General features: G+C 36.2%; 1 protein-coding gene across 7 annotated transcripts in view; it reads left to right on the plus strand.

The window, feature by feature from the left end:
• Nucleotides 1-575: 575 nt before the first annotated feature.
• IFT88 (intraflagellar transport 88) overlaps nucleotides 576-12924 on the plus strand; it is a 159352-nt gene continuing 147003 nt past the window's right edge. For all 7 annotated transcript variants that reach the window (XR_012126315.1, XM_073224637.1, XM_073224712.1 and 4 more), the window contains exons 1-3: nucleotides 576-725; nucleotides 6551-6646; nucleotides 9953-10015. Coding sequence is in view for 6 of the 7 variants with exons in the window: in XM_073224637.1 (XP_073080738.1) it covers nucleotides 6557-6646; nucleotides 9953-10015 (153 nt within the window). In the remaining variant the exon portion in view is untranslated. The remainder of the gene's footprint in view (nucleotides 726-6550; nucleotides 6647-9952; nucleotides 10016-12924) is intronic.

Here is a 12924-nt window from a genome sequence, read left to right on the forward strand (position 1 = left end):
AGACTCCTTCTGTATGTGCCCCCTCATTTATATTTAAAACTTAAAACAAACGTTAATGATATTAAACAATTATGATTTTGATTTCTCATTCATAGTGCATTCATTGAACTTTACTATGAACCCGGTTCTATATAGCTGGGACACTAAGCTTCAGTCCCTGCCCTTGGTGGCACGCACCAAACAATACATAAAGAACCTGCTTAAATGTGTGCCCAGGGCAAGCAGGTAATAAAGACAGGAGGAAAGAAGGATTGCTGAGGCTTTCCCGACAGGCATCTCCTACCAGGGGAATTTTGCAGGGTGACCAAAGAGTCGGTGATGACACGGAAACCTGGCTTCCAAGGCTTCTAAGATCAGAGCATAGCCGCTGTAGGAGATAATCTGATAGTAACCTGGTATCACCCTTTGGTAGTCTGCTTTCTGGCTGATTTCATCAGGGTTTATAAGATCCTGATTTCTCTTCACACTCCGCGTAGAGACACGGGCAGGACCCCTCCCAGCCCCCTTCACAGAGCAGCCGCCACTTTCCCCGGCTCGGCACCGCCCCCGTCCCGCCCCACCCCGCCCCTGGCGCGGAGGACTGTGGGAGCGGCTTCCTTGGATTCCGCGCGTGACAACGACCTGAGCAGCGCTTTGGCCCCCGCGGGTTCTGAGTAGATCCCTGAGAAAGCCGCCTCGCTCCCGGCTGAGTGGACTCGCGGTCGTCCTACTCCCCTCCGCGCGAGGTAGGAGAAGGCCCCGGGCTACGAGCGGCTCGGCGGCGTGGGCGGCGCTCGCGAGGCCACTGGCTGGCCGAGGCTGGGGCCCTGGCGGACGTCCTCCCGCACCGCCGGACCCCCCGCGCCGGGCCCGCCTCCTGCGGCTGGGGTGGGAGGTTGGTGAAGGGCCAGCGAAGGCCTCCGCCTGACCACCGGCCCTTCCTTCGGCCCGCCTTGGGTAGACTCTCCCCTTAAGGGGCTCCATCTGTCCCCTGCAAACTGCCCTCTCGAAACGCTGGCGAGGATGCTCAGACGCCCACGTCCACAGTCAACAAGTTTGTTGACCCCCCTTAGCGGGCGGGGGGGGCAGTGTTGCTCCGCTTGGGATGGCCGCCCCAAATCACAGCCACACGTCACCAGGGAATTCCGAACCAAATCAGACCTTTTCACTGGATCACCAATTTCACAGTCTGTACAGGGAACATTCGTCTTTAATTGGTGTGTTAGATAAAGCTCTTGACTGAAGCTTTTCTAATTAAAGGCTTAATTAGTGCAATGTTCAAAGTACACAACAGACGGCATAAAACATGTACTCACCCTTACAAAGGTGAAAAAAATTCCAAAGACTCGAAGCACCCTTTTTCAAGATTCTTTCTAGGCGTAAAACTCCGCTTTTACTTTTACCACGTAGATTTTCTGGTTGTGAACTTTTGAGGAGCTACAACAGGCATCTTGGATGTACGCTATCGCGTGTAGTCAGTGGAATTATATCATAAAAACAACATTCACATTTAAAGAAAGATTTTACTGACATTTAATTTATATTGAGGTGGCATTATCCTGATATTATTTCAACATCAGAGGCTTATTATGTGTATAAACTGCTCTTGAAATAGCTTGGAGAATCCAGAAAACCCAAGTTGTTCTGCCAGCCATTACTGTTAGCCTCCTGTACTTGCCCTTTCCCGGCCTCACTTCATGCATCTTTAAAATTAGTATGTTTACTAGATGTCTGTTCAGCTAAAGTCTCTTGAAGATTTAAACTATTTTCAAACTCTTTACAACCTAGCAGTATGAATCTCGTTCTAAAAATTGCTTTTTTGTGTGACATGTAAGCTAAACTGACTTAAATAGAGCTCATAATCAGGAAGTTTTTTTTAGCACAGTATTCCTGAAAGTGTGGTGCCCAGGCCAACAGCATCAAACACTTGGGAGCTTGTAGAAATGCACATTCTAAGGGATAGAGGGGGTGGCATCTCCAAAAAATATTGAGAAATTAACTCAAGACCTTAAGGAGTTAGTCATAAAATTAAAAGAAGGTGTAAATCTTCTTGACCTTGGATTAGGTGGTGGTTTTCTTTACCTGTAATACCAAAAGGACAAACACCAAAGAAAAGATGGATAAATTGCACATCATCAAAATAAAAAATTTTGTGCTTCAAAGGATACTCTCAAGAAAGTGAAAGGTTAATGCACAGAATTGGAGAAAATAATTTGCAAATCATAATCTGATAGAGTCTAGTATCCACAATATATAAAGGATTCTTGTAACTCAGATAAGACAACCCAATTTTTTAAAATGGGCAAAGAATTTGAACAGATGCTTCTCCAAAGAGATGTTCAGTAGTCAACAGGCACATGAAATATGCTCAACATCATTGGACATCAGGGAAATGCAACAAAACCACATTTCAAAACTCCTACTAGAATGGTTGTAATCGACAAGAAAGATAGTAAAAAGTGTTGGCTAGGACAAGGAGAAACTGGAACCTTTGTACATTGCTGCTGGGATGTAAAATGGTGCAACCACTTTGGAAAACAGTCTAGCAGCTCCTCCAAAAGTTAAGCATAACTACCATATGACCCAGCCACTCCTTTCTTAGGTATATGCTCAATAGAATTGAAAATATATGTCCACATGAAAACTTCTACATGAATGTTATTCAGCCATAAAAAGGACTGAGAGTGATACATACTGCAATATGGATGTACCTTGAAAACATTATGCTGAGTAAAAAGCCAGACACAAAAGGGTATTGGATGATTACATGTATATAAATGTCCAGAACTATCAAATCCAAAGAGAAAGAAAGTGGATTAGTGCCATGGGCTAGGAGGCGAGAGGAATGGAGAGTCCCAGGTTTCTTTAAAGGGTGATGAAAATGTTCTGGAAATAGTGATGGTGGTTACACAACCTTGCGAATATAATTAAAACCACTGAATTGTACACCACAAATTATATCTCAAGTTAATAATTTTGTATTTTACATTATTTTTAAAAGGTATGAGTAGCCACAATTATTTCATTTTGGTGAGCAATAAGATTAGGCCTAAATTTTTGTAGAAATTTACTGGCACACTTTTTTGAACTTTAAAGAAAATACATATTTTGAGGTAGAGAAAGTACATTTCTTGGGTAACTAGCCACCCCACCCCCCTAGCTGCTAAAATACTGACTTAATTTGAAAGATTCTGGCAATTCCTTCCAGATTCTCTAGTAATTATTGCATTTATAGTGTATGTATGCAATAATTACATTACTCCCATGCTTCCCTTTTACTTTGCTTTGATATCAGTTTTATTCTGACTTGCATTTTTTTATTAAGATATCATTGATATACAATCTTGTGAAGGTTTCACGTGAGCCACATTGTGGTTACAACATTCACCCATATTATCAAGTCCTCCCCCACACCCTATTGCAGTCACTGTCCATCAGTGTATTAAGGCACTATAGAGTCATTACTTGCATCATTGATAGGCAATTTTATGAAGGCTTCACATGAGCAACAATGTGGTTACAACATTCACCCATATTCTCAAGTCTGCCCTCCTACCCCATTGCAGTCACTGTCCATCAGTATAATAAGATACTATACAGTCATTACTTGTCTTCTCTCTGCTATACTGCCTTCCCCATGACCTACCTATATTATGTGTGCTAATTATAATGCCTCTTAATCCCCTTCTCCCTCCCTCCTCACCCACCCTCCCCAACCCCTTCCCTTTGGTAACTGCTACTCCCTTCTTGGAGTCTGTGAGTTTGCTGCTGTTTTGTTCCTTCAGTCTTGCTTTGTTGTTATACTCTACAAATGATTGAAATCATTTGGTACTTGTCTTTCTCCACCTGGCTTATTTCACTGACTGTAATACCCTCTACCTCCATCCATGTTGTTGCAAATGGTAGGATTTGTTTTCTTTTTATGGCTGAATAATATTCTATTGTGTATATATATGTACCACCTCTTCTTTATCCATTCATTTTCATTTACTGATGGACAATTAGGTTCCTTCCCTATCTTGGCTATTGTAAATAGTGCTGTGATAAACATAGAGGTGCATATGTCTTTTTGAATCAGGGATCTTGTTTTCTTTGCATAAATTCCTAGGAGTGTAGTAACTGGGCCAAATGGTATTTCTATTTGTAGTTTTTTGAGGAACCTCCATATTGCTTTTCACAATGGTTGAACTAATTTACATTCCCACCAGCAGTATAGAAGGATTCCCCTTTTTCCCCATCCTTGCCAGCATTTATTGTTCCTTGTCTTTTGGATGTTGGCCATCCTAACAGGTGTGAGGTGATACCTCATTGTGGTTTTAATTTGCATTTCCCTGATAATTAGCCATGTGGAGCATCTCTTCATGTTCCTGTTGACCATTCAAATTTCTTTTTTGGAGAAGTGTTTGTTCAGATCCTCTGCCCATTTTTTAATAGAGTTATTTGCTTTTTGGGTGTTGAGGCATGTGAATTCCTAATATATTTTGGATGTTAACCCCTTGTCGGATATGTCATTTACAAATATATTCTCCCATACTGCCTTTTTGTTCTACTGATGGTATCCTTTGCTGTACTGAAGCTTTTTGGTTTGATGTAGTCCCATTTGTTCATTTTTGCTTTTGTTTCCCTTGCCCAAGGAGATGTGTTCACGAAAAAGTTGCTCATGTTCATATTCAAGAGAATTTTGCCTATGTTTTCTTCTAAGAGTTTTATGGTTTCATGACTTACATTCAGGTCTTTGATCCATTTCGAGTTTACTTTTGTGTATGGAGTTAGACAGTAATCCAGTTTCATTCTCTTTCATGTAGCTATCCAGTTTTTCCAACACCAGTTGTTAAAGAGGCTGTTATTTCCCCATTGTATGTCCATGGCCCTTTTATCATAATTGGCCCTCTATGTGTGGGTTTATATCTGGGCTCTCTGTTCTGTTCCACTGATCTATGGGTTGGTTCTTGTGCTAGTACCAAATTGTTTTGATTACTGTGGCTTTGTAGTAGAGCTTGAGGTTGGGGTGCATAATCCCCACTGCTTTATTCTTCCTTCTCAGGATTGCTTTGTCTATGTGGGATCTTTTGTGGTTCCATATGAATTTTAGAACTATTTGTTCTAGTTTGTTGAAGAATGCTTTTGGTATTTTAATAGGGATTACATTGAATCTATAGTTTGCTTTAGGCAAGATTGCTATTTTGACAATATTAATTCATTCATATCTATGAGCACAGGATGAATTTCCATGTATTGGTGTCTTCTTTAATTTCTCGCATGAGTGTCTTGTATTTTTCAGTGTATAGGTCTTTCAACTCCTTCATTAGGTTTATTCCTTGGTATTTTATTCTTTTTCATACAATTGTAAATGGAATTGTTTTCCTGATTTCTCTTTCTGCTAATTCATTGTTCATATATAGGAATGCAACAGATTTCTGTGTATTAATTTTGTATCCTGCAACTTTGCTGAATTGAGTTATTAGTTGTAGTCATTTTGGGGTAGATTCTTTAGGGTTTTTATATACAATATCATGTCATCTGCAAACAGTGACAGTTTAACTTCTTCCTTACCAATCTGGATGCCTTTTATTTCTTTGTGTTGTCTAATTGCCATGGCTAGGACCTCCAGTACTATGTTGAATAAAAGTGGGGAGAGTGGGCATATCCTTGTCTTGTTCCTGATCTTAAAGGAAAAGCTTTTAGCTTTTCACTGTTAAGTAGGATGTTAGTTGTGGGTTTGTTGTATATGGCCTTTATTATGTTGAGGTACTTGCCCTCTATACCCATTTTGCTGAGAGTTTTTATCTCTGTCTTGCATTTTTTGTCAACATTTTATTATGAAAATTTCAAATTTACAGCAAAATTTAAAGAATTTTACAGTTATCTTGAAACCTGCCATGTAGCTCCTGCCATTAACATTTTTCTGTACTTGCTTTTCCATGTATCTTTTCATTTATCCATCTTGTTCTTATGTATATCAAGTTACAGATATTAAGCTTTCCCTTAAATACTTAGGTATGCACAGTAGAGTTGAACACTTGATTGCATTTTTTTCTTTCAAGAAAAAAAATTTACAGTGAAAAGCAGAAAATCTCAAGGATGCATTCATTTTCAGATTTTCACAAATGCCTATACCTGTGTAATCCTAGCCCCTGTCAAGATACAGAATATCACCCCCTGAAAATTCAATGATGCCCTTCTCTATGCAGCCCTTACCTAGACCCCACCCCTAAGAAGCAAATACTGTTCTCTGTTGTTTTTCATCACAGTTTTGGATGGAAACTAACAATATTTTCCATCATAGAGTTTCCCTGTGTAGGGCCTATCACTATCCTATTAATGTATTTGATATGGAATAAACATGAAATGAGGGCAGTGAATGTATGTTTTGACACATAGTTTTGAGAATTTGAGGTAAAAAAAAATTTAAGCCATAAAAATATGTAGAGATAAATTTGACCAGGAAATTCATGTATTGGTGTCTTCTTTAATTTCTCTCATGAGTGTCTTGTATTTTTCAAGGATGTATTATTTCAATTAAGAATTATTTCTTATACCAAGACATATTTACACTGCTGATTTTTCATAGGTACAAATGATGCAAAATGTACACCTCGCCCCAGAGACAGATGAAGATGATCTTTATTCTGGTTATAATGACTACAATCCAACCTATGATACCGAGGTAAAAAAAAAAAACATCTGTGTTTTATGTTGGTTTTTGCTAACTGGCTGGTTCATGAAGACTTTGGGTTTGAGGGTTCTGTTTTATTGTACTTTTGATTAAACTGATGAGAAGCCTAGAAAGTACTGTTACTAAAGACTCTACTAACTTCCACTAGTAGTAATAAATGCAGCAGAAAGGAAAATCATGAGAAAGATGATGGAAACAAATTAGGATCAATTATATACTTGTATTCTTCAGCACTATCTATGTGAATGCGTAAACTAAAGACTTAGATAACTTAATGTACCAAAAGTGAGTTCTAAATTTGAAAAATCATGTAGTTATTTATCTTCTAATTAAATTATACAAACATGTTACAGAAAATTAGGAAATAGAATTCAAGAAAGAAAAAAATTGAAATCATAGATGCTATCACCACCCAGGGATAAACATTAACTAACTTATAATTCATACCTTACCATATTTTCATGTGCAAATCTATGTATATCTCTATATTTTGGGTTAAATGGTATCATACTGCATGTATTGTTTTATAACCTGCTTTTTCTCTTTTCTGAATATCCATTTATGTCAACAAATTTATACCTGTTTAATATTTAGTAATATAGTAACTTAAAAAATTATCAGTAAGACAAGTATTTGAATATTTTAAATCTGCTTGCATCATTGTAAGAAGTATAGTTTCTGAATTGTAAAAAGAAAATAAAACTATAAAATTGTCTTGAATTAGTATGTGAAAAAAATAAGGATGTGGGTACTAATTTACTTGCTAGTGTAGAAGTATTAAATATTAGCTTTTCAAGGACCTTAAGCTAATTTAGGAAATCTCTTTCTATTCTAGAGTTTTTCATATAGCTTCTAGTCATTTGTTAATTCTTTTTTTTCCTCAGGAGAAAAATGGTAGTTTGTGAATGTGAGACTTAGAAAGAAATCAAGGAAAGCAAATAGAAACCATCCACTTACTCTATATGAAATAAAAATCTAGGACATACTGATTATTATAGAAAATATGAAAAATACAGAAGATTGGCAAAAAATAAATAAAATGATACAAATCTTGTCACTCAAAGATCATCTGTATTAGTCATATCATCTGACATTTTGCTATATTCCCTTATCTTTTAATACATGCAGGTGTTTCTTTCCCTATATACAAACACACACACATATACACATAGATATGATTATGTAGAATCATTTATAAATATTTGTGTGAAAAACATAGGCATTTTCCTAAGTTAGTGTAAATTTTGAAAACCATTGAAATTTCCCCCTTCCTCCCAGTTTTAAGAGTTATATGTATAAAAAATATACATGCTTATTGTTGAAACACCTATAATTTCATCACTCCAAAATAACTACTGTTAACATTTTTTCATTCTGTCTTTCCTTCACGTATACATACAGAGTTTTCTTCTGACATGTTTAGAATTGAACGAGCATTTATTTTTGTTTGCTTATTTACATTCAACTACATCATAAGCAATGTCTTATGATACTAAAAATTCTATAATTTTATAATAAATAATAACAAATATAATTTTAATGGCTGCATAATACTGAATATATATAGTTGATTCAAACTATTTTCTGATCATAGGACATTTATTTCCAGTTTTTTATTGTAAATTACAATGCTGTGAACAATTTTATGCATAAATAATTTTAGTATTTTGATGAAACATTTCTATAGATAGAGTCCCAGAAGTGGAATTAATAGATGATGAATACAATCATTTCTAAACCACTAGAGAAACTTCCTAATTCCTTAGGTTATCACAGTATGGCTTAATTTCTTAATTTGAAGTTAAATATTCAGAATATCAGACAAAATAAACAGTAAGATAAAAATACTTGGTTTATCCATGGTTTTCTTGTATCTTAATTAAATGGAATAATAACAAGTTTAATATATAAGAATTAATTGAAGCATTTGGTAAAATGTTCATAGACCATACAAATTGTTAACCAAATCATGAACAAAGAAAAAACTATGAAAGTTGCGTTAGTTATTTTTAATTGGAGAGTTTGTTGACAATTTAGTTCATCATTTAGTTAGAATTGAGGTATTTTTTAAGTTTTACTACTAGTTTAGGTATATTAGGACACTTTCTTTTCCTAAAAGATCCAAAGTAGTATAATTATGCTGAAGGTTGCCTTTGACTTTATATCTCATATGAAAGTGGCCTAGTTTCTGTGGTTGAGAATTACATACTCATTTATTTCATGTAGTTGATATGAAAGGTTATACAGATTATTTAAAATAAAAATTAAAAAGAAATGCACATAATAAAAGCATATTTAAAGTTTATAATGTTTATAACCTTGGTTATATAAACATTTGACCTTAATTGAGAATTTTAAAAAGTTGATATCAACTCTATCTTTTATGTATTGTTTGTATTTATTTTTTAATAATTTGAAAAAATATTTTTGTGGGAAGTAGATTGGAATAAATCAGAGGCAAGTCTAAGAACTGCCCATAAGATACGTATGAAGAGTTAGAACCAGAGTTTGTGTTGATGAAGGAGCAGAAAACAAAGGCTAGTTAGAAGATTTGGTGGCTGGTAAAACTGGGTGCTTTTGAGAGAGTCTAAAAATGGCATTTTGTCTAAGAAACCCAGGAACACTGGTAACTTGCCCTTGAGTAGTGTTACTTTCCTCAAATGTCCTCAGGGGGCATATGAGTAAGGGTCAGGAATCAGCAAAGCATAGTAACATTTTATTTCAGGTGAGACTTGGATTCCAAATGGCTCAGCAGTTTGGACTCCTTGGAACCCTTCATTTGCCTAGGTTATTATCCCCATACTGAACTTCAGACTTAACATCTCCAGTGAGATGAAATGTCCTAACACGTTCTCAGATAGAACTAGTAGCCATGGTGTGGCATGTGGAAGAAGAGAGGGGAGCGAAAGAGAGCACAGAGAGAGAAAAGGGAGGGAGAAAAAGAGATATGACTGTTCTTACCACTGTTAACTACTTGGCATAAAGAACAGAAGTACTTAATCTTTAAGCAGACATTAATGATAGATATCACCCATTTAAATGGTGGCTAATAAAAAGTCCTTAAAAATGACTTACATTATCAGTACGCCTCTTCCTAGGGTAAGGAGGAGACTTAATATTTTGGATATAGTATAGGGGGTGATTTGAGGACAGGAGTCCTTGGGCTCCTACTTGGATATCAACAGTTGGGGTCAGATGAATTTTAGAGGACCTTGAATACCAAACAGAAGAGGTTAAACATGTTTTTAAAAAAATTCTCATTTCATTTTGAATGTTAAATTTGCCTTTTTGTTTTAGGAATTGGAAAATGACACAGCTTTTCAGCAAGCTGTGAGAACTAGCCATGGCAGAAGACCACCAGTAAGTGAATTTTTTTTATTGTGGTAAAAAACACATAACATAATATTTACCATATTAACTGTTTTTCAATGTACAGTTAAGTAGTGTTAAATATTTTCTCACTGTTGTGAAACAGATCTCCAGAACTTTTTCATCTTCTCACACTGAAACTGTACCCATTAAACAACTCCCCACATACCCCTTCCCACAGCCCCTGGCAACCACCCTTCTCTGGTTTTGTCTTTGAATTTGACTGCTTTAGATATCTCATATAAGTGGAACCATATAGTATTTCTTTTTTTGTGATTGGCTTATTTTACTGAGCATAATTTCCTCATGGTTTTTCCATGTTGTATCATGTGACATTATTTCTTTTCTTAAGGCTGAATAATATTCCATTGTATGTATAGATCACATTTTGTTCACATGGACACTTGGGCTGCTTCCACTTCTTGGCTATGGTGCTATGAATATGGGTGTGCAAATATCTCTTTGAAACCCTGTATTCAATTCTTTGGGTACATATCTGGGAATGGGATTGCTACATCCTATCTTAATTGTATTTTAATTTTTGAGGAACCTGCATACTGTTTCCATAGCCATTACACTGTCTTACAATCTCACTAACACTGCACAGGATCCTAATTTCTCCTTATCTTCAATAAAACTTGTTATTTTCTTTTTTTTTGACAGTAGCAATTTTAATGGTTATCTGGTGATTCTCATTGTGGTTTGATGTATTTTTCTCTGATAATTAATGATGTTGAATATCTTTTTATGTGCTTTTTGTCATTTATATATCATCTTAAATAGAAGAAATGTCTACTTAACTCCTTTGCCTATATTTAGACTGGCTTGTTTGATTTTTTGTTGCTGAGTTGTAGAAGTTCTTTATATATATTCAGGATAGTAACCCCTTATCAGATATAGGATGTGTAAATATTTTCTCCATTCTGTAGGTTGCCTTTTCACTCTGATTGTGTTCTGTAATGCACAAAAGTATCTAAGTTTGATGCAGCTCTGTTTGTCTATTTTTGCTTTTTTTGCCTGGCATCATATTTTGCTTTTGGTATCATATCTAACAAACCATTGCTAGGTCCAATGTCATGAAACTTTACCCCTATTTTTTCTTCTAGGAGTTTTAAAGTTTAGGCCTATGTTTAGGCCTTTAATCCATTCTGAATTAATTTTTTTATGTGTGTTAGATAAGAATCTACCTTTGCATGTTTATGTCCAGTTTTCCTAGTACTATTTATTGAGGAGACTGACCTTTCCCCTTTGTGTGGTCTTGGCATCCTTCTTGGACCACATACACGTGGGCTTTTTCTGGGCTCTTTATTCTATTCCATTGTTTGTTGTTATGCCAGAACTACACTGTTTTTATTACTGTAGCTTTGCAATGTTTTAAAATCAGGAAGTTTGTCTCTGAATTTTGTTCTTTTTCAGAGTTGTTTTGGCTATTCAGAGTCCCTTGGATTCCAGATGAATTTAGGATGAATTTTTCTAGTTCTTCAAAAAATGGCATTGAGATTTTGGTAGGGATTACACTGAATCTTTAGTTTGCTGTGGGTAGTATGGACATCTTAACAATATTAAGTTTTCCAACCTATGAACAGGGATGTCTTTCCATTTATTTGTATCTTCTTTAATTTCTTTCAGCAATGTTTTATAGTTTTTAGTATATCCTGTAAGTGGCATTTAAAGATCAAATAACTTATTTATGTTTTTGATAGTGTAAATATTATTATTTATATAAGGGATTGGAATATGATCACTTAAAATACTCATTGTTAAAAAAAATGCTTGCTTTTCCAATTTTTAAAGTACATAAATATTGATCCTTTAAAACATTGGGGCTTAATTTATAAGTTACTCCTCCTTTGGATTAATGATTTCCCATTAATTAACCTCCCATCAGAACTTAAATTGCTAGAGTAATTTTTTCCAGTGTTATTATTAAAATTTTTGTGTATGTCATGCAAAGCAGAGATATCTGCCTTCTACAGTGCATGAAATTTGCCAAGCTTCTTTTGGAGTTGAAAATAAACAAGGTTGACACTAAGTAAAACAGTGAAGAATAGAAAGTTCTATCCCTAATATGCTATGCCTAATATTCCTTTTTTAAAATTGCTTTTCTCCATTCATCATCTACTATATAGCAGTGGTTCTCAATTCTTCTCTACAACTACCCCAGGGGACCTTTGGCCTGGAGGTACTTTTGGCTGTCACAGGTAGGGTGAGTGCCCCAGCATCTAGTAGGGAGCAGGCAGAGATGCTGCCAAACATCGTACAATGCACAGGGCAGCCCCCCGCCCTGCCCACAGTAATATCTGGCAAAAGCTCAGTGGTGCCTAAGTTGAGAAACTGATAGAGAATAATACCTCTGCTTTAGATGAAGTATCCTCAGCTTTTGTTTTCCTTGAAATTGTCACTTTCTCCCTTAGCCCTGCCACACATATTTAGCAAAATAAATTATTAGTTTGCCCTTCACATTTATGTAAGTAAGTTTAGTGTGTGGTTTCCTGCAATGAATGTAGCAAACTACAGTGAGAGGACATAGTTCTCTATAAGACTGTCCTCACCTCTGACACCAACTGCAAGTTCAGGGAGTCCCCAAACCACCTTCAGGTTCAATAGTTCTCTGAAAATGCTCACAACACTCACTGAAAGCTACTACATGCACCATTTATTGCAGTGGAAGGATACAGGTTACAATTCGCCAAGGGATGAGACACACAGAGCAGAGCCTGGGGTCCAAATGTGGAACTTCTGGCAGTCCTTTCCCTGTGGAATGCTGGATGGCATTAACTCCTCTAACCACTGTGCATGACAGTACTTCCAGAATATTGCCAACCAGAAAAGGCCACCCACAACTTTGGTATCTAGCATCTTTACTGGGATTTCATCACACACTGTATGGCAGACCTTTA

The sequence above is a fragment of the Manis javanica genome, chromosome 1 (genome assembly GCF_040802235.1).
Source record: "Manis javanica isolate MJ-LG chromosome 1, MJ_LKY, whole genome shotgun sequence".
Lineage (NCBI taxonomy): Eukaryota > Metazoa > Chordata > Mammalia > Pholidota > Manidae > Manis > Manis javanica.